Genomic DNA, 24,748 nt, shown 5'->3' with positions numbered 1-24,748 from the left:
CTTGCCAAATTTTGAGTTTGTACAAATAAACAAGATACATAGAGTTTATGAACCTTTCTTCTGTTGATGTGAATAATGCATGACACTGAAGGATATTTTAGTAGCACTTAGCTTTCACACTAACTCCTCAGCGCTTCACAGTGCTCTGCTGAAAGGGTGGAGAGAGGCGTTGGTTGGTGTGACCCATTGGAGGATAGCGTAATAGTCACTGCTGTATTTGAACTGGGACTTATTGCTTACTGTCCTCTCACTGCTTGTGTACATATGTTATATTGCCTAATCATGCATCTGCAACCCAACACTAAACTGCTAATGTTGGGAGGGTGACACCAGCATGCCTGTGTACCAAGCTGCTTAACTAAACTCCACAGATACAACACACAGGCAAACATCTGTGGTGATTAGAGGTAATTCAGAGAAAAACACTAGAAATTCACTCTTGAAAGCTGAAGCACAAACTTCTTGGACAGGCTGCACCACTCAATAAGCCATGTGTCAGATAATTCCATTAAAAATGCTCCCAAGGGCACCAACACCATCGACAGAGGTCCAGTTCACTGGCTTTAATTAGTGCAAGTAAAGTGTCAATCAAAGCAACCACGCCTCTTACTCCAGTATCCAGAAGTATGCGTTACATTGGGCATTTTAATTTGGAGTGTTTGGCAGTTGACTCACTTTTACAGTTAGCCTCAAGTTTTTGGCACTCATGTTGGCTTTATTTTTCAGCCCTGGAAGTTGCTGCTAAGCGTTCACACACAGCTCTCTTGGGTGACGTCTATAAAAGTTCAGGGCACATGCAGTGCATATGAAAAAGAATCAGATGCCACTCAAGCATTGATTAAGTCGTTAGAGATTTGTTGAAGTGAATTAATTTGTAGCCGTTGTTCACCTGTTATTCCAGTCAAACCTTGTTAACTAATTAGTGTTGTGATAGGCCTTAGTAAGTGAGAGTGACAGAAAGTGGATCATTATTCTTAGCAAATGGGTCCATTTATAGCTAGACTTAAGGTTCATAAGTGGGCAGCGCATGGCACTTTGAAGGATGCTGGGTCAGTTGTCCAAAGCACAATCAAGCATCACAAAAGTAAACACAAAATTAAATCGCATTTTAGTCACAGAGAGGTAGAAAAGCAACTTTATCACAAACCAGATTTGTAAAATGAAAATAGCAAGACCACAAATCAACAAAAGTATGGTCTAGTTGTGGTCTTGGAAAATGAGTAGTGGTCTCTGAACCACTTCACAACTCTTGCAAAATGATTTATTTATTCATTTATTTGCCTTCTCTGGAGTTGGCCACCTGCTTCAAATCCACTCCACCTTGACAAGAGAGAAGTAGCACTCCAGTCATCAGAGACATGTACAGGTTTGCGTCTTTGTGGAGATGCATTCATTTTGCAGCATGGTAATGAACCTAAAAACACCTTTGTGAGCAATACTTGAAAACCAAGAAGTGCTGATTGTCACAGAGTTTGCTCCACAGACTCTCCAACTGAAGTTTGATGAAATCAAACATTTCTGAAATTTATAAGAAGCTAATAACTCATGTTGGCATTAATTCTTATAGAATAACAATCTACATTTTTTGGATGCTAATCTTCAGTGGGGTTTTTTTTGTGTGTTTCAGGATTCTCTTCTCTGCATCCCCAGTGTCTTCCTTTCCTCTGCTGCCTCTGAAGTCATGGACTAGCCCACCGTCTGGTCCTGGCAGTTCTGTGGGTCATCAGATGGCTTCTCAACAACCCTCAGCGAAAATACAGAATGTATGTTTCACCACCTAAAGAAAGAAAGTTGCATCACATCATCAGTGTCGTCACATTCAGCTGGTAGACAACAATAATAACATTGACTGGATGTGGCTGTCTTAGACACCCACTTTGTCAAAAACACATCAGCGAGCAACACTTCTGCAGTTGTTTCCTTGAGTGATGGGCATGGCTGCTATAGTTGATTTCACTTCCAGCCTTCTCTGTGTGACGTCCATTCACGTGTTTCACAGAGCAAAAACCTCACCAGTCAAAACTGTAAATAACAGAACATTTATGCATGTTATGCATGTTATATATCACTACCTTGAGCCAGCTTTCTTTTGATTGGCTGCCTCTTCCATACAGAAGGTTTAAACAAGCAAGTGGGTGGGGCTTCTGTGTTCCTAGCAAGAACTGTGCCTGAGATCATTGTATAAGGAATATTCTCTCTCTGGCACTGTGGGATTACCTATCCAATGCTGACCACAGTATTTGAAACTTTGGCCATGTTTAACATGATTAGCCACCACTGTAATGCTAAATCTATGGAAGAAAATAAGAGAAGGCGTAAAAGGTCCACTTTAAAGTGGAAGTAGTGTTTTACTGTTTCGTGGCAGTTGATCGAGCTGGAGATAACTTGACCGCTTTGATGTGTACAATGTCACAATAGGGCACATTTTATACGCTTATGGTAAGACGTTTACACAGAACGTTTAACAGGAGAGTGCTGGAAGTGATGTGCTTTCTGCAAAAAGGCGACGGTCCTCTCAGGTCAGAGTCAGACATATATGGTCAACATAAAGTGTACACAAAGCTCTGCATTAACTTTTGTGTAGCTTCAGTTTTTTGTTATGCGAGCACAGATCTCCACAGGCTTTGAGGTTTTCAGAGAAGTCCCGTCCAATACCTCTAAGTCCCATTTTTTACAGTTTATATAACGATATAAATCAAAGTAAAGTAAAGAGAAAAAAAACTGTTTAACAGCAGCAGCGAAATGAATGTACTCATTTACATTCCAATACTGTTTACTCCTGAATTTACACTGATCTATATCTGGATATTACAGTTTGAAGAAAACGTTACTGGTCAGTTTTTCAAAGTAGTTCATCCATATTCTAGAAAAATGACCCTGAGAGGTACAGAAGTTGCATTTGAGTTCCAGTCCTTTTGCTGCGTTTGCCAACTTGCCTTCACATTTTGCAGAAGTGTGAAAAAGCCAACAGAGTTGGCGACAGATATGCTAATTGTCATGGTGACTAACAGGAAGCTAGATAGACCTATAGCTACTATGGCCCACATGTTTTTACATCAAGTAGAAAAGCATACATTTGGGTGTTTGAGTCATAATTACCTCCCACAAGGAAAATGACCTCAGTAGTGCTGCTCTTATGGGAAAAGATGAGACCCTGGCTTCTAAAGAATCCGCTATTTTTCTGTCCTTCTCCACCATTTGTCAAAGATTTTTCCTTTGCAAAGCGTTATTGATATCCTGATAGGCAGCCTATTAATCCATACTGAGCCCTTAGAGTATAATTACGCACACAATTCGTGCCTCTTAAGTCCTCAAAGAAGATAAATATCTCACAGACTATGTTCAAGGGTTTTGAATTTTCTCTAAGTGGCATTTATGGCTGAAATAAAAGGTTTGCCTGTTGGTTATAAAAAAAGAAAATGTCCAATTTCAAGTATGTAAAAAGCTAAAATCATAAATGTTGGTTCATAGCTTTATTATAAATGTTCAGAGTCGAACACTGTAAATGTTGCATTTCCTGTTTCTCTCGGTACAATAATCTACATTCAACACAATGCACCCTAAGTAGGTCAGCTAAACTAAAGCTTAAGTGCAGCTTTAACTTATTAATAATGCATATGACAAAGAATAAAGTTGCTAGGTCTTGAAGAATGATGTTTCTAAATCTAATGCCAACAATCAAAAAGCACTCAAGTTATATTCTTTTATGTCACGTGCCTTTAATTTCCATGTGCTGATAATGCTGACTGAGGGGACACTTTGAAATTAAAATTTTTCCGTAGTGCTCAGCAAAAGATGCCACGATATTCCGCTGTCCCTCATTATGCTTTTTGATTATTTCATTGGTTTTCTGTAACCTCGGAAGTGGGAGTGTCTGCCGGCCCACAAAGCTTATCCGAGCCCTCATGGAAAGTCCAGTCCATGTGGCGCACTTGGAGCTAGCGCTTCTGTTCTGCTTGTCTCTCTCATCCGTGGGCAGAGTATCTGGATGGCTCCAACATGCTCTCACTCCTCTTAAGGTCAAAGTTGCACATCTAAACTGCTCTCCAACCTCTGGTCAGTACACAGAGGCCTGGTGTCAGAGCTCCAGCCTGTAGGTGTTTGTTTCTTCACTGACAATGCTCTGAGCTCAGCTTCCCCGTCACCCACACAGAATGAAGGGGAATGAAAGCTATGCATGGACTCATTCATTCCATAGACCGAGGGAGTGAGCGCGCGTGCGTCTCAGTTGTGTTATTTATGACCTAACAAGGCAATGTTTGTTGATGATTAGAGCTCGGGTGTTATAGCCATGATGTAAAAATGCCATCACACTAAATAACATCACACTGAATCACACAACTACACTAATAGTCAGAGGCTTCCTTCCTCTGTCGACATCAATAATATCCGTATATTGATATGTTCAGATACTGGATCATACCCAAAGACCACAGGTTGACACTCAGTGGCAGGAAGAAGCTCAGTGTTGTTATGTTCATGGGCAGTTGGCCAGATTCTTTGGGCATTAGCAGGTGAGTCCTGGTTGTGGTTTTCATATTACATCTGTGATGCTGTTTGTTATGTTGTGACTGTTAGAAGAGGCTGGGAGGAGTGCTGGGCGTTGAGTGCTCTTCACATTACTATGAACTATGCTCTATAAAGCATTGCACACCAGTACAAGCTGGCTTGGGCTGCTGGCTAGGATTAAAATGAGGCAGCGGGGCAATCTCTTCTCAGAGGGGTTAGTGAGGAATCCGTTTTTAAAGGTGTGGCCGATGCTGTTGAACAGTCTGTTTAAAGCCTGCTTGCGTTTTTCTTTTCTTTTTTTCCATATTCCACCTCAGATGAGAACGTGAAGGCTGGCGTCCACCAAGGCCACCGCTGCACCTTGGGCAGCACACACACATGATCACATGACTCTGGACATGGACGCGGTCCTGTCAGACTTTGTTCGGTCCACCGGGGCAGAACCAGGTCTGGCAAGAGACCTGCTGGAAGGTAAGAGATGACTACGCGCTCTTTTCTTGCGAAGTCTAAATATTTATATGTATTGTTTTGATCGGCTGCTCCCAGTTATGCCATGAGCAGAGAAGAGGAAATAAGCGGAACGGAAAATAAAGAAAACAGAAGACGGGCGGAGAGGAGAGGGGCCTGCGTCGAGAGCAAGCTTGCTGATTTAGAGGCCAGTGTGACAGTTTTACGAGGGCGCTCCCCAGAGAAAGCTTTGTGCCCATTCATTGGAACTCATTGAGGAGCACAGTGTTACTGGCACTTGTATAGCTTGGGTGCAGCTCCAAAAAAAAAAAAAAGGACAGCAAAATGCACACAGCCTCAGAAAGCTGATTGATAGCTGGTTGAATCAGCTTCAGTAGATATATATGTTGTGCGTTTCTACTCTTCGTTCGTCCACAGGAAATTCTGTGATTTCATCTAATTTAGCATAAAGCGAAGCACGCTGAACCATAAGTGCAAACGCATTCTTGTCTGCTTTACAGGAATAAAAGCGTGCACCACAGTAATCAGGCATCCATTAGGGTGATGAAATCCTCATGGAGTGCTGGCAGCACGCGTGTGTCCTGGAAATTTTTTTTGTCTGGGTGCATATAGTACATCCAGTTTCATCTCTACGGATGAAGAGTGAGAGTTTTGAGCGTCCGATTCTCTGCTACTGTCATTTTTTTTTCCCGATTCTGTTTTGGCACTTAACCTCAGTGGACTACATGTGACACTCACAGACACCAAACAAGACAGTGCACTCAGACAACGCAGACAAGAGCCTGGATGAGCTGTTTCAGTATTTTGCTTTGGTCTGATGTTGTCTTAGCTTTACAGGCTTCAATCAAACAGCTGCTCTGTGACCCTGCAGTCTGAATCAAGATGGTGTGAAGAGACAGAGAAACATGACAGAGCACATGTGGTGCTTCCCCCTAGAGGCCTGTTTAAGTACTGAATCTACACTGTTGAATTGGTTTGGGGCCTTTATTGTATTCAGATTGTGATGTATGTTCATACTGCATGAATTTATTTGGGTTTTTGTTTTTTTGCAGACGACAGGCATTATGAATGAAAGTGTTGAAGCAGTGCTTTCCAAACCAAAGTTAATAGCAGGCTAATGTAGAAGCTTTTAAAGACAGTGCATTAGGTGCTGAGTGGCTGTGCAGCTGGACCATAAGTTGTTTTCCTGTATTTGTGTAGCTCAAGATGCCGAGATCCATAGAGCGAGATAAGCTTCGCATTGATTGATGTGAGAGACAGCGATTAGTGGTGTCGGTTTTCATATCCAGACGCTTCGCAATCATCGTGTCTGGAAGTCAGCAAGAGAGGACAACTTCCTGCAGGTCTCTTTTTACAAAGGGATTCCATTAATGGACTCTGACTCATGAACATGCTCCGATTACACGAAGACACACCCCTGGGTTTTGAAATGACTGGTTTGCAGAGAGTTCCTGTGGCATTGTTAAAAAATATCACACTGTGGTATAATAAGACTGAGACTTGACTCGTGTCTTTAAAGCCTTGAGGGGATTTCTGTTAGAGAGACAGCACCCAGAGGAGACAACTGTGTCTCTGCATGTGTTGCCAGTATGCGTGTGGGTCTCTTTGTGGGTCCCTCCTTGCACGTCAGGATATTGCTGTCATAATGTTAATGGATCTGCTTCCCTTCACTGTCTTTATAACCTCAATATCCAAGTCTGTATTTTACGTGAAGCAGCGTGTTTTCCTGTGCAAAAGCACTGTGTGACTTTGCTCCATATGGACGTTGTATCGTTATAACTGAAGCTCATTCTTTTAAAATTTTAAGATATGGGAATTTGTCGGAATTTATATGTGCTAGATGGTTTATGTGGCTTATCTGCAGCATACTCAGCAGCTTTTTGCATTCTGTCCCAGGGTTTCCCTTCACTTTCCACAATAGGTAGCGTTTTTACCATGAGATAACCCTGTTTACTGTAAGCTGTAGTTAAGAGTGTCTTGTTGTGTGTGTGTCCTCCAGGTAAAAACTGGGACCTCAGTGCTGCTCTAAATGACTACGAGGAGCTCAGACAGGTCCACACTGCCAACCTGCCGCAGGTCTTTAACGAGGGCCGCTATTACAAACAGCCAGAGACGCGTGACACGCCCACCCATGTCAGCAAGATCGACAGGCCGTGTGCACAGAAGCAGGAGGACAATGCACAAGGTAGCCAGGCCACCTCAGCGCGACCATCGCCAAGATCCAAAGAAATCTTTTTCTTTCATTTTTCACTTTGCTTTCCACTCGTCCCTTCACTTTTCATTTGTCTCTCATTTTCAGAGAAGCGTCTCTCGCGTGGAATCTCCCATGCCAGCTCTGCTATCGTCTCCTTGGCACGGTTGCAGGTGGCTAGTGAGTGTACCAGCGAGCAGTTCCCTCTTGAGATGCCCATTTATACATTCCAGCTACCGGACCTCAGCGTCTACAGCGAAGACTTTAGGAGCTTCATAGAAAGAGATCTGATAGAGCAGTCAACCATGATGGCTCTGGAGCAGGCTGGTGAGTACTGTAGGATGTTATACATTCACTTAAAGTCCTTCTGCTCCTACTGATATGAGATACCTGCTTTTCCCCATATTCTCAGTTTAGTGAGAATAAAATGTTTGTCTAACAAAGCAGTAGCAGTGAGAAAATGCTCTGAAAGTCAGTGAAGCAGACAGATGTAGAGGGCTAGACTGAGATTAAGACAGAGAGACGGAACAAATCAGAGTAGCAGCATCATCTGGAAGGGAGATGACAACAGCTAATTCAAAGCATCCGGGACCCCAAAGGATTCATATCCCAGCCGACGCTTTGAACTACGGAGAGAAACTAGTTAGAGAAGTTTCCAATCTTCCTGCAGACTTTTCCACACCAGGACTGCAGAGACTGTAAAACCTCCTAAATTTGATTCTGTTCAAGGTCTGCAAACACTCAGCCAGAGAAATATTGGGTCAATTAACCGTTAACACATAAATAGGACAGAATCAGTCTCTTTATAGTTAAATATTTAGATAAACACAAGATTTATCTGATCTCTTGTGAGAAAGTGAAGGATTTACTGCTGCAAATTTACTCTAAACTTTATAAATCGCAGACTGTGGGTACCAAAGCTTAGCCACTACTATAAAGTGCATATCTCTGCAATTAAGAAAAGGTACAGTAAAGTACAACCAGTTGCCAATTAGCCTTTCTTCATGGGTGGTTGAATCTCAGCCGTAATATTCCATGTGCAGGGCACATGTATTACTCTTTGATGTAACGTCATAAAAAGCGCTGATAAGTCAAGCTAGTCCAACTTTCTAGACAATTAACTCGAATATTTATTGTGAAAAATAAAATCAGGAGCTGCAAATTGAGAAAACATCTGCATTCTGAGCCCATTCACGCTGAGGGGTAAATCATTCAGACGCTCTTCTGTGTTTACTGTTGCTAAATAAATGATGCAGTCAGATCACCCCCGGCTCAGAGCAGTGCGGCTAGCTGCAGTAAAGCACTGTGTGGTGCCCAGGGCTGTGAAACAGTCGTCTCTCCCTCAGGGATGCAAGCACGGCTATGATGAAGTGGAAAGCTGTACATACTGTAAAAGTTGGGCTGAGGAGGAACTTGTTTTAGGGAGACGTGCTGGTTTTGGAACAAATTGTGCTTGTTGGAAAAACTGCGTATTTTCTTGCCTCTGTGATGTAATTAATAAGTGTATTTTCTGACATTCTCACGTTGCTCTCGCTGTTGTGCGCAGGTCGTCTGAACTGGTGGTCTACAATGTGCACCAGCTGCAAGAAGCTGCTTCCTCTGGCCACCACAGGGGATGGGAACTGCCTCCTGCATGCTGCCTCGTTGGGTGAGTTATTCACTATTCATAATTTACGCTTGAATCAAAACCCCGGTAATAATGGAGCGGTTCTCTAAACATCAGCTGTGTGAGCTGGTGTCACATTTATCTAAAAACCATGTCAGTGCTGCAAAGCAGCTGCTGAATATAAGGAGTAGTCTGCGAAAGATGGAACTGGAGAAAGCCAAGGAAGCAAGGAAGGGAGGGAGGCAAGTGACCTATACACTGCAGGAGACTTTCAGCCGTAGGGTTTAAGAGACAACGCCATATTCAGGTATCTGCTGAAGGAGGTGGTTGACTCCTCAGTGTGAGGACTGCTAGCAGCACAGGGTTAGGCGCACCGGAGTTAATGTAATCTGCTGTGTCTGTCAGACAACTGAGGCTGTTTGAGGAGTGATGAAAGACATTTTTAATAAAAAGCCGTGGACACCTCTGAATGATTTATCAACATAAGCTTGTTTTGTATGTAATGGCCATATTGTTTCATCTCCTCTGTCCTAACATTCAGCAACATGTCATGTGTGTGCATTTATCAGGGATGTGGGGCTTCCATGACAGAGACCTGATGCTGAGGAAGTCCCTGTACACCATGATGAAGAGCGGAGCGGAGAGAGACGCTCTGAAGAGGAGATGGAGGTGGCAGCAAACGCAACAGAACAAGGAGGTAGGGAGAGCGTCAGTCTTCCTACACTGAAACTCCTAAATGCACCACATCCTCTTTCATTAATGACATATTAATAAATCCATATGAGCAAGCAAGCATTAGATGAGCCGCAGTTAATAGTCTCTGATTTTGCACTTTTCGATTTTTTTGCTTTGATAAAAAATGATCTTTCCACGATCGCAAGCGAGCATTAGTAGCAGTGCCGCTAATACTGTCAAATCCTCTACATTTCCTCCATTTTCTTGATGTTCATGGATTAAAGAGTTTTAAAATCTATTAGAAAAACGGTGTCACCAAAGATAGCTCAGCCCTAAGAAGTAGTCCAGATGCTCATGTTTTAAAAACGCCCAAGGCGTCCTGGTGGCCCAGTGATCTAAGATGCATCTCATGTAACGCAGCGTCCTGGTTTGAGTCTGGGCACGGAGCATTGTTTCATGTCAGCCACCTGTCTCTAATTACCCGTATCTCCTGACTTTCTCTTTTACCAAACACTCATTAACAGTGGAAATATGACAAAATGTCCACGAATGCAAGCTGCAATGACAAAAAAATGGACTGTCTGGGTGAACAATGTGCATATTAATCAGAATTTCCTTTTCTTTGCTTTTTTTTCTGCAGTCGGGGCTGCTGTACACCGAAGAGGAGTGGGAGAAAGAGTGGAACGAACTGCTAAAGTTGGCCTCCAGCGAGCCTCGAACTCACCTCAGCAAAAACGGGAACACCAGTGGAGGGTACGGGCTTACAATCGAGCCCACAAGTACATGCGCACATTCAGTTTCCCAGACACATTACCACTGACCAAAATCCAGCAAAAGTTGCCCCTGAATCACTGCATAAAATGAACGGAACGAAACGGAAATGCAGCAGCGAGCAGTGCCGTTTTAATCCTACATTACAACCCTCCTCCTTTGTTTCCTAACCCTGTGTGGTGAAGCGCTGCACAAAGCCCACAGCTAAAACAAAAGTGACCTTCTCAGTAAAATCAATTTGTCAGGGAAACTCATTGTTTCCACTTGGGCAGTTTCTCTTCAGAACCGTTGCCTCAATTTAATAACATTTCTGAAGCTAACGCGTGAAACTGTGCCATCTACTGGCTGTCGTCAGTATTAATCATCTGAGCTGTGAGCCTCCCCTGAGCTGTGGGTTACTTTTAGCTGCAGAAAGCTGCATAAATAAGCGTAACGCAGGGTTTATCTCAGGCTACAGAGGCAGATTTGAAACGTACTCTGGTTTCCTCCTCCTACGCAGAGAAACTTGTGGTTTGTCTCTGTTTCCATATTCACTGAAATAAACATACATACTTTCTCATGTAGGTGCTCGCTATAGTGAAGTGAAAACCGCTCTGACGGACAGACAGGCTCATCACGGTGTCTGCTGAAATACATACAGTCCCATTTAAGGAGGCTGTGGTTATCTGTGCTCGTCATCACTGACTTTTGTTTGAGTTGAAAGTGAAATGTAAAAAAAAAACAACAACAACAAAAAAACCCTTGCAAACCGTTTCTTTGTGAGTGCGACATCTGAAAACAGCGCAGTTTTTCTGTGTTATTCCTCATGTTGGTGCAATCCTGTCCAGTGCTGAAAAATTTCTGTTAAAGGGAATAATTTCCTCATTTAATCTGGTGTTTTTAACCTCTCATTGAGGTTGACTGTGATACGGTAATCAGGTTAGGGATGTTTGATGGTCCTAGTGTGAGATGAGGCCCTAAATAGGATGAGTGGGATTGCATATTAAGAGGCTCTTTATTAGAGTGAATTTGGCAGCGTGGCTGTTTGTGTGGCTGACAACTTAATTGTTGTACATCCTCTGGTTCCCTGGTGGCTGCATGCCTGAGAGCTATGGCTCTCCCTTCCCTTTTCTCGTTTTCCTCTCCTGCTCTCTTTTACTGAAACACATGTATGACAGGATGGACATCGTTGTCCTGTCTGTTATAGCGAGCCAAATGGGAAATGGATTCAAGAGGATCAGATTAGGCATATGATTGGCATGGACATTTGCTATTTTGGCTGCCCTCAATACAGAAGCAGGAAATTGCTACAGTGTTGCAGTGTGTAATGTAATGTTTTTTGGGGTTTTGTCCCTTCAGGGTGGATAACTCAGAGGATCCGGTCTATGAGAGTCTGGAGGAGTTCCATGTGTTTGTGCTGGCCCATGTGCTACGCAGGCCAATTGTAGTGGTGGCTGACACAATGCTCAGAGACTCGGGAGGAGAAGGTAGACTTGAACACATGTCGACTCGCTCCTCTGTGGTACAGCAGTTCAAGCGATAGAGTGAAACTAAATATGGTTCTCTATCTGAATTCCAGCGTTTGCTCCCATCCCGTTTGGAGGGCTCTATCTGCCCCTCGAGGTGCCCCCGAGCCGCTGCCACTGCTCCCCACTGGTCCTGGCCTACGATCAGGCGCACTTCTCCGCACTGGTGTCCATGGAGCAGAGAGACCAGCAGCGCGAGCAAGGTAAGAAGATGTCCAGCATCTCAAAAACCCCTTCTATACCCTGACAGAAAGAGCCAACGGCATCCTCAGGTGGGAATCTTTAATGCAAAACCTTTTCTTGACCCTCCTGTTCATGAAAATTCAAAGTTTTTGCTGACAACATCTGCAGTAGTTTGACAGCCATTGCTTTTAACTTGGTGGGTGGAGGACTGCGAGAGGGAAGGCGAGTGATCTGCCTGTCCTGCTAGAGGTGAATAATGTATGAGACAGCAGTCTAATTACTCGTGATCCATTATTTAAACAGGCCAGTTGGCAGCAGGAACCAGAAAGTGGCCAACATGCAGGAAAGTGGACAGCACGCTTCTTCTTATTATTAGGAGCTGACCAAATAATTCAAAGCTCACCTGCAGTCGCTGTTGTGAGTTTAATTTGTCACAGTAGGGGTGTGTGTTTATATGCGTGCCTCTTTCACAGGAATTTGTGACACGGTGCTGTGCAGAGCATATTGATTGTGTTATGTTGTGGTAAGGAAGTGTGGATTGTCCCTTGTGTTGAGCAAGGCTTGGTTTGTTCATTCAGATGCCAGCGTTGCTCGCTCTTGAGGTCAGAGCATTTCTCACACGGACATCTTTAATTGATAAACAGAGTGGATCTCCCTGACAACCAGTCTTAGTAGTCACGGCACTCGTCTGTATCTGACTCAGTGGGTGGAACTCACGTGTCATTTGCGGGGGCAGCTGGCTGACTCCGTCTCTGTCTCTTTTTCTCACTCGCAAGCGAACAAGCAGTTTCATTCTTCCTCTTTCCTCTTCTCTCTCTCTCTCTCGTGCTTTTTTGAATATTCAAGGTCCTAATCTGGGTCATCAAACACCAACCTAGTTATTAAGTCCGTCTATGACCACTGCAGGCTAGCAGACAGACATGATTACTAACCTGCCGTTCCTGCCCTGCAGTCATTCCCTTTAATGCCCCAGCAGCACATCAAAGCCAGTCCACCCCACAGCCGAGAACTACTGAATACTTACACTAGTGTTTGGGGATTTAGCGGGCTGATGGATTCTCTTCTTGTCCACCAGATGGTGCATATGCCCAAAAAACGCACAGCAGCCTGATCACAACACCACTGCGTGGCTGTACTTTTTCCTTCTGGTACACAGTGTACTGCGATAGGATCAGAAAGTGTTTCGTCTGCAGTCTTTCCCCAGTATGTGATAACTCGTACTGCATGGCTCTTATACAATTCTGGACTGCTTTCATTATGAGTGTCAGCATCTGCAAATGTATTATATACATTTCCCTTTTATGCGCACATTTTTATAATGTGCATCTGCAATTTAATAGAATTTGTAAATTTCTCAATGCAGTACTGTGCGGCCGTGCTGGTTCATATCTCTGTACGGCTGCCAGACAGACATGCGGTCAGTCTGACTGACAGACCTAATCTTCCACTGCCAATTAGGGCAGAGCCAGACCCAGCCAGCCCCGAAGACCTCACCACATCACCACATATGGGCAGGGTCCCGGGATGCTTGGGGCCCCAACAAACCAACCCGCTCTCCTGACAGTAAGGCCACTGTGTGGACGTCTCAGGTGGATGCTTACTCTCAATTTCCCCCTTCCACAGCGAAGAGCATCCGAGGGGCTCTTGGCCTTGTGTGTGTTCAGGTGTCAGGGACTCGGTTAGAATAGTGGCTCTTTATTCCGCCCTCTGTATGGAAGATTATAGTGGAGTCCTTCCTAGTAACCTGACTCTAAATCACCCTGACAGATCATGCTTCTGCTCCTTTTATAGCATGCCTGCATGACTTCTGGGGTTGCACTGATGGCGGATGAAAAAACAACACGTGAGGAGTGACTGAAGCCAGAGGTTATTGCAGTTTTGTTTAGGTTTTTTTCCTTTTTTTCCTCAGGAGTCAAGTGGTTTGCTTGGGTGAGGAAGTCAGGTGAACCTAGAGACCTGTGCACATTTCTATGGTCACCAGCTGTGTAATAATGACTAGCTCCTCAGTAGATGCCACTTGCTGTCTTTCATCATTTTGTTTGTGCTTCTGTGGCTAAAAATCTATGAGAGGAACTGACCCTCTGGAAAACTCTGGAGCTATTTCAAGCTCTACTCCTAAAACCAAAACACTTCCAGGTTTTCTTTGGCATCACAACATCATACTTCTAACACTCTCTTGAATGAAAAGTAAATGGACAACTTTTATGCAAAGACCACCTACAAAACAGTGTCATTTAACTATACAGCTTCTCTCCAGATTCACATCTATTAAAAAAGGACAGTATACACTACTGTGAAAATGTCTTGAGGCACCCCTCATTTCTTTGTATTTGCTAGGAAAATGGGAAAAAGGTGCAGTGACTTATTGAAATGTGTGAAAACATACACGGAAATACAGTATAGCTATAAAGGTGTGACCACCTTCATTCTTCAGCACAGCCTGAACTCTCTTAGGCAAGCTTTCTTGTAATTTCTTTAAGTAGACTTCAGGAATAGTTCTCCAGGCACTCAAAGCTGGTCTTTGGATGTTTCCTGCTTTTTCTTCTGTTCTGTCAAGATGATCCCACACTGCTTCAATAATGTTGACGTCCGGGCTCTGGTGAGGTCAGTCCATGACACATTAATTTCCACTGTGTGTTTCTCTATGCATATATGTTTTTACTGCACTGGCAGTAACACCACCAACACCACTGGCTCCAAACCATGACAGAACCTCCACCTGACCTCCTCCGTGCAGATTTTTACATTTCAGATTCGTCACATTGTAAGACCTGTTGCCTGGATTTGTTTCCTGTCTCTTATGGACTTGACTATTCAGAAACCATTCATTGGGGTTTTTTTAAGCCTGTCACTTCTTGTTTTTGTCCTCCACTTGTCCAGTTTCTGAGAGTTTTTTAAGGACACGCTGCATACTATGCCAAGACACATCAAGTTTTCCCCTAATAGCTCTTTTGTGCTTTGTTGGTGTAAAATTACTATTTTATGGTACTCAAACTGCGTTATCTTTGGCATTTTGGTAAGAAATGAGAACAAATTACATGTTTTTTGTGACAGGCTGCTAGCAACAAAGTGCCTAAAAATACAATTTAAAATAGGTTCTTTGCTAAGTCGTCTGTTATGTGTAGACACAAAACTGGTTCATCCCTTGTGTTTGATGCCTTTTTTTATGCTTGAGTGATTCACAGGTCAGTGTTAAGTGGCGTAACAAATGAAAAAAGCATTCCTCTGAAAATGGTCAGATATAAGGATTTGATTAAAAAAGAGTAAACAAACAGCTAGTGTCTAACAAAAAAGGGAAAGACCTTCAGAAAGCCTGGAGAACTATTGCTCAAGACCACTTTTAAAAAATACAAGAAGCTCTGGCTCCTTGAAAGTAACATGTGAACATGGGTTTTTGACATTGTGCCTACAGTATAAAGTATAACAATATGGAAATGGCCATTAAAATTGTATTTAATCTAGTTTTCTGTGTTGCTTCAGATGTGATTCACTTCTATTATCCACCATGATTTTCTGGGGAAAAGGCTCCGACTTGTTTATATGCATGACTGCTGTTTACTCTGGTGAATTGAGCCCTTTAAATCTGCAGCTGTGCAGAGTGACCAAAGTCAGGAATTTCAAATTTGTGCATTTTCCAGACAGTACAAATTGTTCTTGAATCTCAAAACAGAGGGAAACATTGGCTCAGTGTTTCTGCTGCCAATCAAACCTTGTAAAAGGTGACTTTGTCTAAGTGAGGGGAAAAAAAGAAGTTGGAGAAGCCACATTGACATCTTATTCTGCTGTTTTGCAAAGACATACAGTTATATGTTTTGTTTGACTAACAAAAAAGAAGGACAAATATGTTTATGACCAATCAAGTGATTTTCATTTGACTTTTAACTTCCAGCAGCTGTTTCCTTACATGTCACACCCAAGTTTTGTATGTTCGTATCTCCCTGAATCAAACTGCAAACTTAGCAAAGCGAGGCAGGGCATCAGCTACGCTGCTGAGTGCACAGCTTGCATACCACGCAGCGCTGTGATGTCATCCATCCATAAGGTATGGAAATCGGTCATTCAAGGACAACAAAACAAGGCTGCCAACAGGGAGAGTAAATACATTACAGCACACTTTAGTCCCCCAGAGCTCAACTGGCAATGTTGAATCTCTAAATCTGGACCAGGCCCAAATGGGAACAACAGCACACGCAGGTCTTTGGAATGGCGAGAAAGAAGGACAGCTGCATCGTGGGAGCCCGGACGGCACCTCGCAGACCTCCGCTGCCTGCTGTATGACCCGAGTGGGAACTGAGTGGGAGCTGGTTCACTGTCCTCTGCCTGGCTGTGTGTGTGTGTGTGTGTTTGCGATTATGACTGAAATTTTCTGGGCAAGACATTCTAGGAAAAAACATCTATGAAGAAAACCACTTTTCGTCTCAGCTTACAGCGCTGCCATGCCAGTGCTCATTACCGCCTGACGGTGTGGCTGCAGGCATAGGTCATGCATTTATTTATTTATTTTAAATGTGTGTTTAATATGTTGTGATTTGCAGGCAGTCAAAGGCAGCGGTGACCTCTAAGGACAAGTGTCTGTCATCAGTGCTCTTATTAATATATTTACTCAGCAGGCATTTATTTGTGACTAATGGTGCCAGATATATATGAGTAATCAGGTTAACGCTGGCGTGGGTGTGGCTGGACTAATTGTGTCTCAAGAGCTTCAAGCGTCACGAGGATGCATGTCCCACCAGTATTTTGACACCTGGCATGATTAATCGCGTACATTTCATTATGCATATGAACTTAAAAAAAGACACGCAAGAGGGCACAGAGTGAGGATTTGACGTGCAGGGACGCAGGAGGGGCAGTTGCTGCTGGTATCTGTGTCTCCGTGAAGCCTGGAGAGCAGAGCAGCCTATTGGCAGTGGAAGAATTGATGAAGCAGGGAGGAGACTGCGTCTTCCATCTGGGTCTGACAGTGAAGGCTGGAATGTCCCCAGCCCGAACAGCCTGCCTCTCTCTGCTGTCATGTGGACAACAACCCCCACACTAGGTAGCCTGAGGAGAGCTGTCATGTGGGCCAGCGAAGTCTAGTTAGTCCTCCTTATGTACGGTTGTTTTAAAAGGCACCCACACACTCAGACCAAAACAAGTACTGTACATGCCTGCACTGTGTACACACTGTAAGCACATTTTCCACAAGAGGAGGCCGGGTAGGTGTCTGTTTTATGTTCTGTGTCCAGTGATTACTGTTGAAAACCTCTTCCTGCTTCTAAGTAGTTGATCATATCAGATAAGCATGAATGGAATTATTTCAGCACTCCGGCTCTTATCCTCTGCTGCTGTGTCTGATTGCGGTCTATTACTGAACCAAATTTAGCTCATGCAGCTTCAGTCAAATGTAGAACAATCAAGCTCTGAAATTGTTTGGATTGTGTGTAGATAAAACCAGAATGCAACGATTTGAAAATCTCGAAAACTAGAAATAGGATGTAGAAAACAGGCCAGCTGTTTAAACTGAGAAACTTTACTGTTTTAAAACAAAATTTAGCTGATTTTGAATTTGATGGCAGCCACACGCTTCCAAAAAATCAGCTTCTCACTGTTTAACATCCGGTCTGGGAACTGAGGGGACCAGCTGCTGGACTTCTGGGAGAGGAATGCTGTATGATACAGGATTCTCAATACTCCTGGGTCATCTTTGTCATATTTTTGTTTCATGATGCGTCAGATGTGTTTTCAGTTGGTGAATGGTCTGGACTGCAGGCTGGCCAGTTTAGCGCTGGGATTCGTGCTGTTGTAACAGATGCAGTATGCATTTTTAAAGGCCTTCGCTGAAAACGATGTCATCTGGATTGGAGCGTATGTTCTAAAAGCTGTAAATACCTTTCAGCACTGACGGTGCCTTAAATGTGCAAGCTGGCAGTTCCATAGACACTAATGCAATCCTATACAATCAAACCTGAGGGTTCTCTTTAGTCCAGAGGATGTTGCGTGTGTGTTTTCCAAAAAAACAGAATTTCACATTTCAAAACCTGTCTGACCACAGAACAGTCTTCCACTTTGCCTCAGTCCATTTTAAATGAGTTTCAGCCCAGGCTTCTTGTTTGCGTGATAGAGCTTTAACCTCCATTTGTGGAGACAAAGATTTCTGGAAGTGTTCCTGAACCCATATAGTGATTTCCATGTCTGTTTTTAATGCAGTGGTAACTGAGAGTCCAACGATCACAGGCATCCAGTGATGCTTCTTTTTAATATATCATGTAGTGTAGATAATGAGATATTTGTAGTCTTTACAATTTCACATTGAGGAACATTATTCTGAAATCATTCCACAATTTGTTGACGACTCTTTTTTCTCCCAGATTGTGAAGCTCTGCTTATCTTTACTTCTGAGAAACTGTCTCTTTAAGATCCTCTTTTTATACTAAATCATGCTGCTGACCTGTTGCTAATTAACCTAATTATATGCAAAAAGTTCCTCCAGCTGTTTCTTCTTAGTACCACTTGGCTTTCCACCCTTGCGTTGCCCCCGTTCCTGCTATTTTGAGACGTGTTGCTGCCATCAAATTAAAAAAGTTCTTAAAATAGTGCATTTTCTCAGTTTAAACATTTGATATGTTTTCTTTGTTGTATTATGAATACAATATGGGTTTCTGAGATGCTTTTCCAGAGTGGTTGGTCCTATTTTAGTCATTTTGGGCTGTTATTCATTTTGGTAATGTTAACACTATGCCACGTAAATGTAAGTGAAAGAATTGGAGAGCACTGAACAGAGCTAGTAAGAGCAGTCTGACCAGAGTTTGTTCAGTGTTGCAGACACGTAAGCACATCTCTATTTCAGCATATAGGCTGGGATTGCACGTTCAGTCATGATTTTGGAAGCAGTAATTGATAAAACAGTCTCACCATAATGTCTGTTTGGTCACTGTTTTTAGAACTTTCAGTTGTATTATATGATAAAACACTTGGGGCCTCCAGACCAGCTTCAACCAAAGTTATAATAAAGAAATTCTTTCCTTTCATTTTCTTCGTGGAAAAGATAAAAGTCTGTTTAGACTAGACTAAACACGCCAGTCTGCGTTACATCATAAACAATCAAGTTTGACTGAGGCCCTTCTGTGTTTGAATGAGTCATGTTGAATGACAGTCACAGGTCATGGTCACTTCTCTGCCTGAAAAATAAATGACAGCGTGAATACACGTCCAGTATACTTTACCCCACACTGACAGGCATCTGGGATCATTAACGTGGTATTATTCTAGTGTGTCATTACGGTGTCGCTTGCTTTCGCTCTGACAGTGCGATGGCCTTGAGAGAAGTGGTAGCATGCTATTTTGTCTCCAGTGGTAAAGCTGGACCAAACTAATGTTCTGATAATCTCATGTCTTCCAGCTGTTATCCCTCTGACCGACTCGGAGCACAAGCTGCTGGCACTCCATTTTGCCGTGGACCCCGGCAGGGATTGGGAGTGGGGGAGGGACGACAATGATAATGCCAAGCTAGCCAAGTAAGTCCTGTACAGTGTATCACTCGGCGATCCTTATCAAGAAGGCGCACAGCGTCACAAGACGTGAGAGAGTAAAACCTGCAGGCCAGGAGAGTCCTGCCTGTTCACCTACAAGGTGCTATGTGGAGGATTTAATTCAGATTATTTACTTCAGGTTCAAATCACTTTAAAAGAATGAGAGCACTGAGAAACAAACTGTGAGGTTCCCATAGGTAGAGCCTCACTGAAACTACGAAAGCCTGAGCTAAAGAAAGAGTTTCTGCAAGAAGTTTCTGTTTCACATTCCTGTCAGTCAGGGTGTCATTTTATCCTCCCAACAAGCTGTAGTATGAACAAAGCAGAAAAGACTTTATATTGCCCTCAATACGTTGTGGGCGTTGTTTGCGCCGGGGTTCCACTTCTGCATTTGAACAATGAAACACGTTCGTGCAAGATGGCTCAAAGAGTTTGTCAGTATTCTCTACAAATGCTATAGCACACCCACATGTGCCACAAAAGTTTGGTAAACATTCGTCATAAATGTCACACACGTGTTGTAGCCGCTGCTTGTTGTTAATCGAGGATTCATGTTTGTTTTTTTTCCCCCTCTCCAGTCTCATCTTGTCTCTGGAGGCCAAACTAAACCTGCTGCACAACTACATGAATGTAACATGGATCCGAATTCCATCTGAAACAAGGGTAACCCTTTTTTCCTTCTTCACACAAGTGTGTCTTGTTTGTCATGGTTAATTTAGCGCTATGCAGGGACTCTTCCATTCCAGATGTTCTGGAAACCCCAGAGTCCAATCAGTCGGCTTTATTTACTCTCAGAAAGCAATAATCTTAGACATTTATGTGTTTACTGGCTATAAAAAATAGAAAACAGGCAATTATACTTGTTTGATTTCTTCCTCTTTTTTTTTAAATTCATTGGGAATACATGAAAGGGAAAGTTTACCTCAAAATTAAAAATGCATATTTGGTCTGTAGTGCTATTTATCCTTCCATGATTTGCTTAATTTTTGGAAAATCATGTGTATATAAGTCTTTCTTCTCTTTAATAGAATGGAAGTAGAAGGCACTTGCTTTGTGGTGCTCAAAGTACCTAAAATAGAAGTGAAAAATTCAGCAGCAGTGTTTCTTATCAGAAAACATGACCCAGATACAGCAGGTGTAGTCTGGTAGAAGAAAACGTAGTTACTACATGAAGGTGCTCACTACGAGCTACAAGGTCGATCAAGCGACGCTGATATGTTTTCATATGTTTTGAGCACCACAAGGCGAGTGCGGTCTAGGTGTTGTTCTGTTAGGCAAAAACTAGTCAACCCAACAATAATTCAGATGGATTCATTGAAAATATGTAGGTAAAGTTTTGCGGCAAGCTTTCCCCTTAAATCTTCATGGTGCTAATCCACACGTGAATTTCGAACAACTCTTCAGTCGTGTGTGTTTGCGTGTCTTTGTGCAGGCTCCCCTGGCTCAGCCAGAGTCTCCCACAGCCTCCGCAGGTGAGGATGTCCAGTCTCTGGCCGAGTCCATGGACTCTGACCGCGAGTCTGTCGGCAGCAACTCTAACGTCAACACTGGCAAGCCAAGCAAGGAGAAGGATAAAGACAAGCAGCGAAAAGACAAAGACAAGAGCCGGGCCGACTCTGTAGCCAACAAACTAGGTAGCTTCAGCAAAACCCTTGGAATCAAGCTGAAGAAGAACATGGGAGGTCTGGGTGGCCTTGTTCATGGCAAAATGAACAAATCTAACTCTGGCTCAGGTCGCAGTGGGGAGAACGGAGGGGAAAAGACAAAGAAAAAGGAGTCTAAGTCAACCAAGGGAAGCAAGGAGGACTCGGGCCAGTCTGCAAGCTCCACTTCTTCTGAGAAGGCAACTAGTCCTTCCCCTACGGACAGAGACAGACCCTCCAGCTCCTCGCCCACTGAGAGACAGGACAGTGCAGGTAAAGGCTCAGGGGACAAGACCCTGGAAAACTGGAAATACAGCACCGATGTCAAGCTCAGCCTCAACATCCTACGGGCTGCCATGCAGGGGGAGCGTAAGTTCATTTTTGCAGGACTCCTGCTCACCAGCCATCGACACCAGTTCCACGAAGAGATGATCAGCTACTACTTGACAAACGCCCAGGAGCGCTTCAGCCAGGAGCAGGACCAGAAGAGGAAGGAGGCCGAAAAGAAGCCCGCTGTCACCAATGAGGTAGCTGTCAAGAAGCCTGAGCATGAGAGTGTCTTCCAGAGGGAGAGATCAGACAGCTCACCTCCGGAGAGCTGCTCTCCCATCCTGCCTCACCACACACACACCTATAACAACTCCCAGCCCCCGCTGGGTCTCAAGATGCAGGGCAGGAACAGTCCCACTCCCCCGGCGCCTCTTGCCTCTGTCCCGGCCCCTCCTCTCACCCCACCTCCAGCCTTGCACCATGTCTCTCACCCGGCCCCAACCCCTGCGCCTTACTCCTCCCCCAGTATTGGTGCTAAGAGACCTGGGCCTGTTCCTGTGTCTGCCCACTACAGCCATACACCGCCCATCCAGAGGCACAGCGTGATCCACTTACAAGATGTCAACATGCAATCCTCCATCTTCCAAGATGACCCCTACAAGCCTGTGGTAGGCACTCTAAAGACATGCGCCACTTACCCCCAGCAGAACCGCACACTTTCATCCCAGAGTTACAGCCCTGCTCGCCTGTCAGGGGTCCGCACTGTTAACACCATAGATTCGCTGTCCTACAATATGCCTGGCGAACACAAGTCCCACACCTACACCAATGGATTCGATGCGGGAGACATTCAGGACTGCCTTGAGTTTGCCGATGAGGATAACTCATCTCACACCTGGCTCAACCAAGATAAAACCAAAGGGCGGAGCTCTGGAAGCCCTTTGTACTGCTTTCAGCAGCGCCGCTGCAAGAGGGAGAACTGCTCCTTCTACGGTAGGCCAGAGACAGACAACTACTGCTCCTACTGCTACAGAGAGGAGGTGAAACGCAGGGAGAGAGAGAGCAAAATGCAGAGGCCTGTATAGCCATCACCGCTACTTCAGCCGCTTGTCAACAAGTCTGCAGGAGACCTGAGGGAACAACACCATCTGCACTCTGCATTTAGAATAACATGATGGCAAACATTATCCTGTTTTGTTGAAGAATGCTTGTGTATTCCTGTCGCCCTTCCCTTGTTAGTAAAGGTTATTACTTTATGATGGGGGAAGCAGAACTTGAAACAGTGAGCAGCTTTGGCCAGATATCGTAGTTTTGTTTGACTTCTGTCTCATTCAATTTAGTCTTTTACTTGTTTTAGAGTAAAAGTCATCTCTGTGATGTAACTTTCTGTATGTGGAAAGGAAATTTCTTTATTTTTCAAAGTGCAGAACATTTGCATCTCGTCAGGAAGGAACATTTTATCTCTTTTAATCAGTTTGAATGCAATACCTCTGCTCGGTTCTTCAAAATCTCTGTGGAAAAAACAATTTGTAGTTGTTTTGCAATCAATATAAATCTAATGAGGGAATAATATTAGAATTTCAAGCAATAAATTGGTGATTCTTTTGCTACACCCTCTCTCAATTTTGTCTATGCACCAATAATATAGTTACTGTAGGTTAACTGTGTCTTGTACATTGTAAAAGATCGTCAGTGTGCTTTTGTAAACCAATTTGAACTACAGGAATTGAAATGTGTAAGCATTATAGATTGCAATGTCGGATTAGGATGAAATGTAAAACTCTCATATGTGAAGTGTACCTTTGTTCTAGCCAAGTTGCAAAGGTTTGCCGTTTCGGAATTGGACTCAAACTATTGTGTAAGACATTGTTTCACATTTTTGCCCGTAGTCAACCTCCTAAAAGTCCACAAGCACTGCCAAACCGGCTTCTTAAAAGAAAAAAAAAGTACAGTTCAGATTTTCAAAATGTTTCTTTTTTGTGCCAAACACTGAACAATGTGCATAGGATGATTTGCTTCTCAAATATGCAGTGCTTATGGTGTGTTTCTCTGAGTTGCCTGTTGACTGCGCTACTTGGTAAATGTGTTAGATGAGAAGAACTGCGGGTAGTGAGAGCAGGTCGATGTGTGTTTGTCTGAAGTGTTTTTACGTGTCTGTTGCCCCCGACACACACACACAACACAACACAATGTGCAATCATGCTACTAGCACTATGTGGTGACATGCAGTATAGATGTGTCACCGGTCCAGTGTGAGATTGTTCTTCTTCCATATCTAGAGGCCGTTAAAAAGAAGCACCTGCTGCTATGAGCACCACAAGCCTTTGTGATCATCAGTGCTTTAACCAATCAGAGGGGCTTTTCCAAAAAAAACAACAAAAAAACACACAAAAAAGAAACCCCAGGCCTCCAAGTGCTTTCTGCTCATTTGACATGACTACTGTAAAGACGCAGTGTTTGTGTTGCTGTTTGTTCTGGTGATGCTTGGATAATGTACCATGCTGTCCTTAACTTAGTGTGTCCTGGCCAAGGATGTCCACTGCTCTCTCAGTTTGCTTCTGTCTCTCTCCTGTACACACTGCAGTGTTGCTCCTCTTTGTTTCTATGTGACGACTAGTTCATGGACTCTCCACCATGTTTAGGACTGTAAGATATGATTTTGTATTTCTTTAAGAGTTTTACACTACTTTAAATTATTGATTTGCACATTAGGTACGAATGTAAATATGAAAAAAAAAGAATAGTTTATTGTTACAAATGTGCCGTGTCTGTGTTATTTTTGTTTAGCTCCAAAGAGTGATCGGGAGAAATCTGGATAGATAAATTACATTTTTAGACTTAAGAATATTTTTATTCACTGCTGCGTTCTCAGAGTTTGGAGTCATGTATGAGAATCTGCTCTACATGCAGTTTCTGTTTGCTTTTTTTTTTTTTTTTACCTTTTGGTCCTCTTTCTAGAGGCATAAAAGCAGGGGATGTTTGGTTTGGTTCCCTTTTATCATTTAAACTGTTCCAGATTTATCCTGCCATAATCAGTGCTTATAATTACCAAACATCCCTAAACTGGTAGATCAGCATATTAGGGCCACACTCCTAAGAAAAACTTAGCCTATGATTCACTTTTAGCAGCAAGAATTTCTGTGTGACTTTATCAGTCTGTCACATCACTGTGGAGGAATTCTTTTCCAACTCTTCATTTCAAGGTTCAGTTCATTGACGTTTGCATTTGTCAGGTTGAGTTTTTTCTTCAGCCATCCTGTTGCAGATTTACTGCTGTGCTTTGGGATCTTGCAAGTATTATGCTGGGGCATGCAACATCCTGTTGCACGATCCAGTTCCAGCCACCCTTTGGCTGTCAGACAGAAGGCCTTACACACAACTCTTGAATACTTTGGTACATAGAGGAGTTTGTGGTCAAC

At 43.4% G+C, this 24,748-nt stretch overlaps 1 protein-coding gene and 1 long non-coding RNA gene across 2 annotated transcripts; one reads left to right on the top strand and one right to left on the bottom strand.

The window, feature by feature from the left end:
- The first annotated feature begins 1,627 nt into the window (after nucleotides 1–1,627).
- Nucleotides 1,628–24,083, top strand: otud7a (OTU deubiquitinase 7A). The gene is made up of 12 exons (XM_013268587.3): nucleotides 1,628–1,763; nucleotides 4,827–4,980; nucleotides 6,977–7,162; nucleotides 7,277–7,495; nucleotides 8,715–8,816; nucleotides 9,344–9,471; nucleotides 10,090–10,202; nucleotides 11,559–11,686; nucleotides 11,779–11,928; nucleotides 19,287–19,401; nucleotides 19,995–20,079; nucleotides 20,849–24,083. The coding sequence occupies exons 2-12, from the start codon at nucleotides 4,896–4,898 to the stop codon at nucleotides 22,412–22,414; spliced, it is 2,877 nt and encodes a 958-aa protein (XP_013124041.1). The 5' UTR covers nucleotides 1,628–1,763; nucleotides 4,827–4,895; the 3' UTR covers nucleotides 22,415–24,083.
- On the bottom strand, nucleotides 1,724–14,948 carry LOC102081472 (uncharacterized). The gene is made up of 3 exons (XR_269401.4): nucleotides 12,841–14,948; nucleotides 12,626–12,762; nucleotides 1,724–1,777 (listed from the first exon to the last, which is right to left on the bottom strand). It is a non-coding gene; the product is annotated as an uncharacterized LOC102081472 (long non-coding RNA).
- Nucleotides 24,084–24,748: the final 665 nt, after the last annotated feature.

Source organism: Oreochromis niloticus, linkage group LG7 (genome assembly GCF_001858045.2).
Source record: "Oreochromis niloticus isolate F11D_XX linkage group LG7, O_niloticus_UMD_NMBU, whole genome shotgun sequence".
Lineage (NCBI taxonomy): Eukaryota > Metazoa > Chordata > Actinopteri > Cichliformes > Cichlidae > Oreochromis > Oreochromis niloticus.
The sequence above is the reverse complement of the archived record's forward strand: the minus strand, read 5'-3'. Positions and strand labels throughout refer to the sequence as shown.

Excerpts from the sequence above, each read along its gene's own strand:
- otud7a (XM_013268587.3), top strand. The coding sequence starts at position 4,896 with ATGACTCTGGACATGGACGCGGTCCTGTCAGACTTTGTTCGGTCCACC. Across the intron at positions 9,472-10,089 it reads AAACGCAACAGAACAAGGAG|TCGGGGCTGCTGTACACCGA; the intron begins GTAGGGAGAGCG and ends TTTTTTCTGCAG. Across the intron at positions 11,687-11,778 it reads CAGAGACTCGGGAGGAGAAG|CGTTTGCTCCCATCCCGTTT; the intron begins GTAGACTTGAAC and ends TCTGAATTCCAG.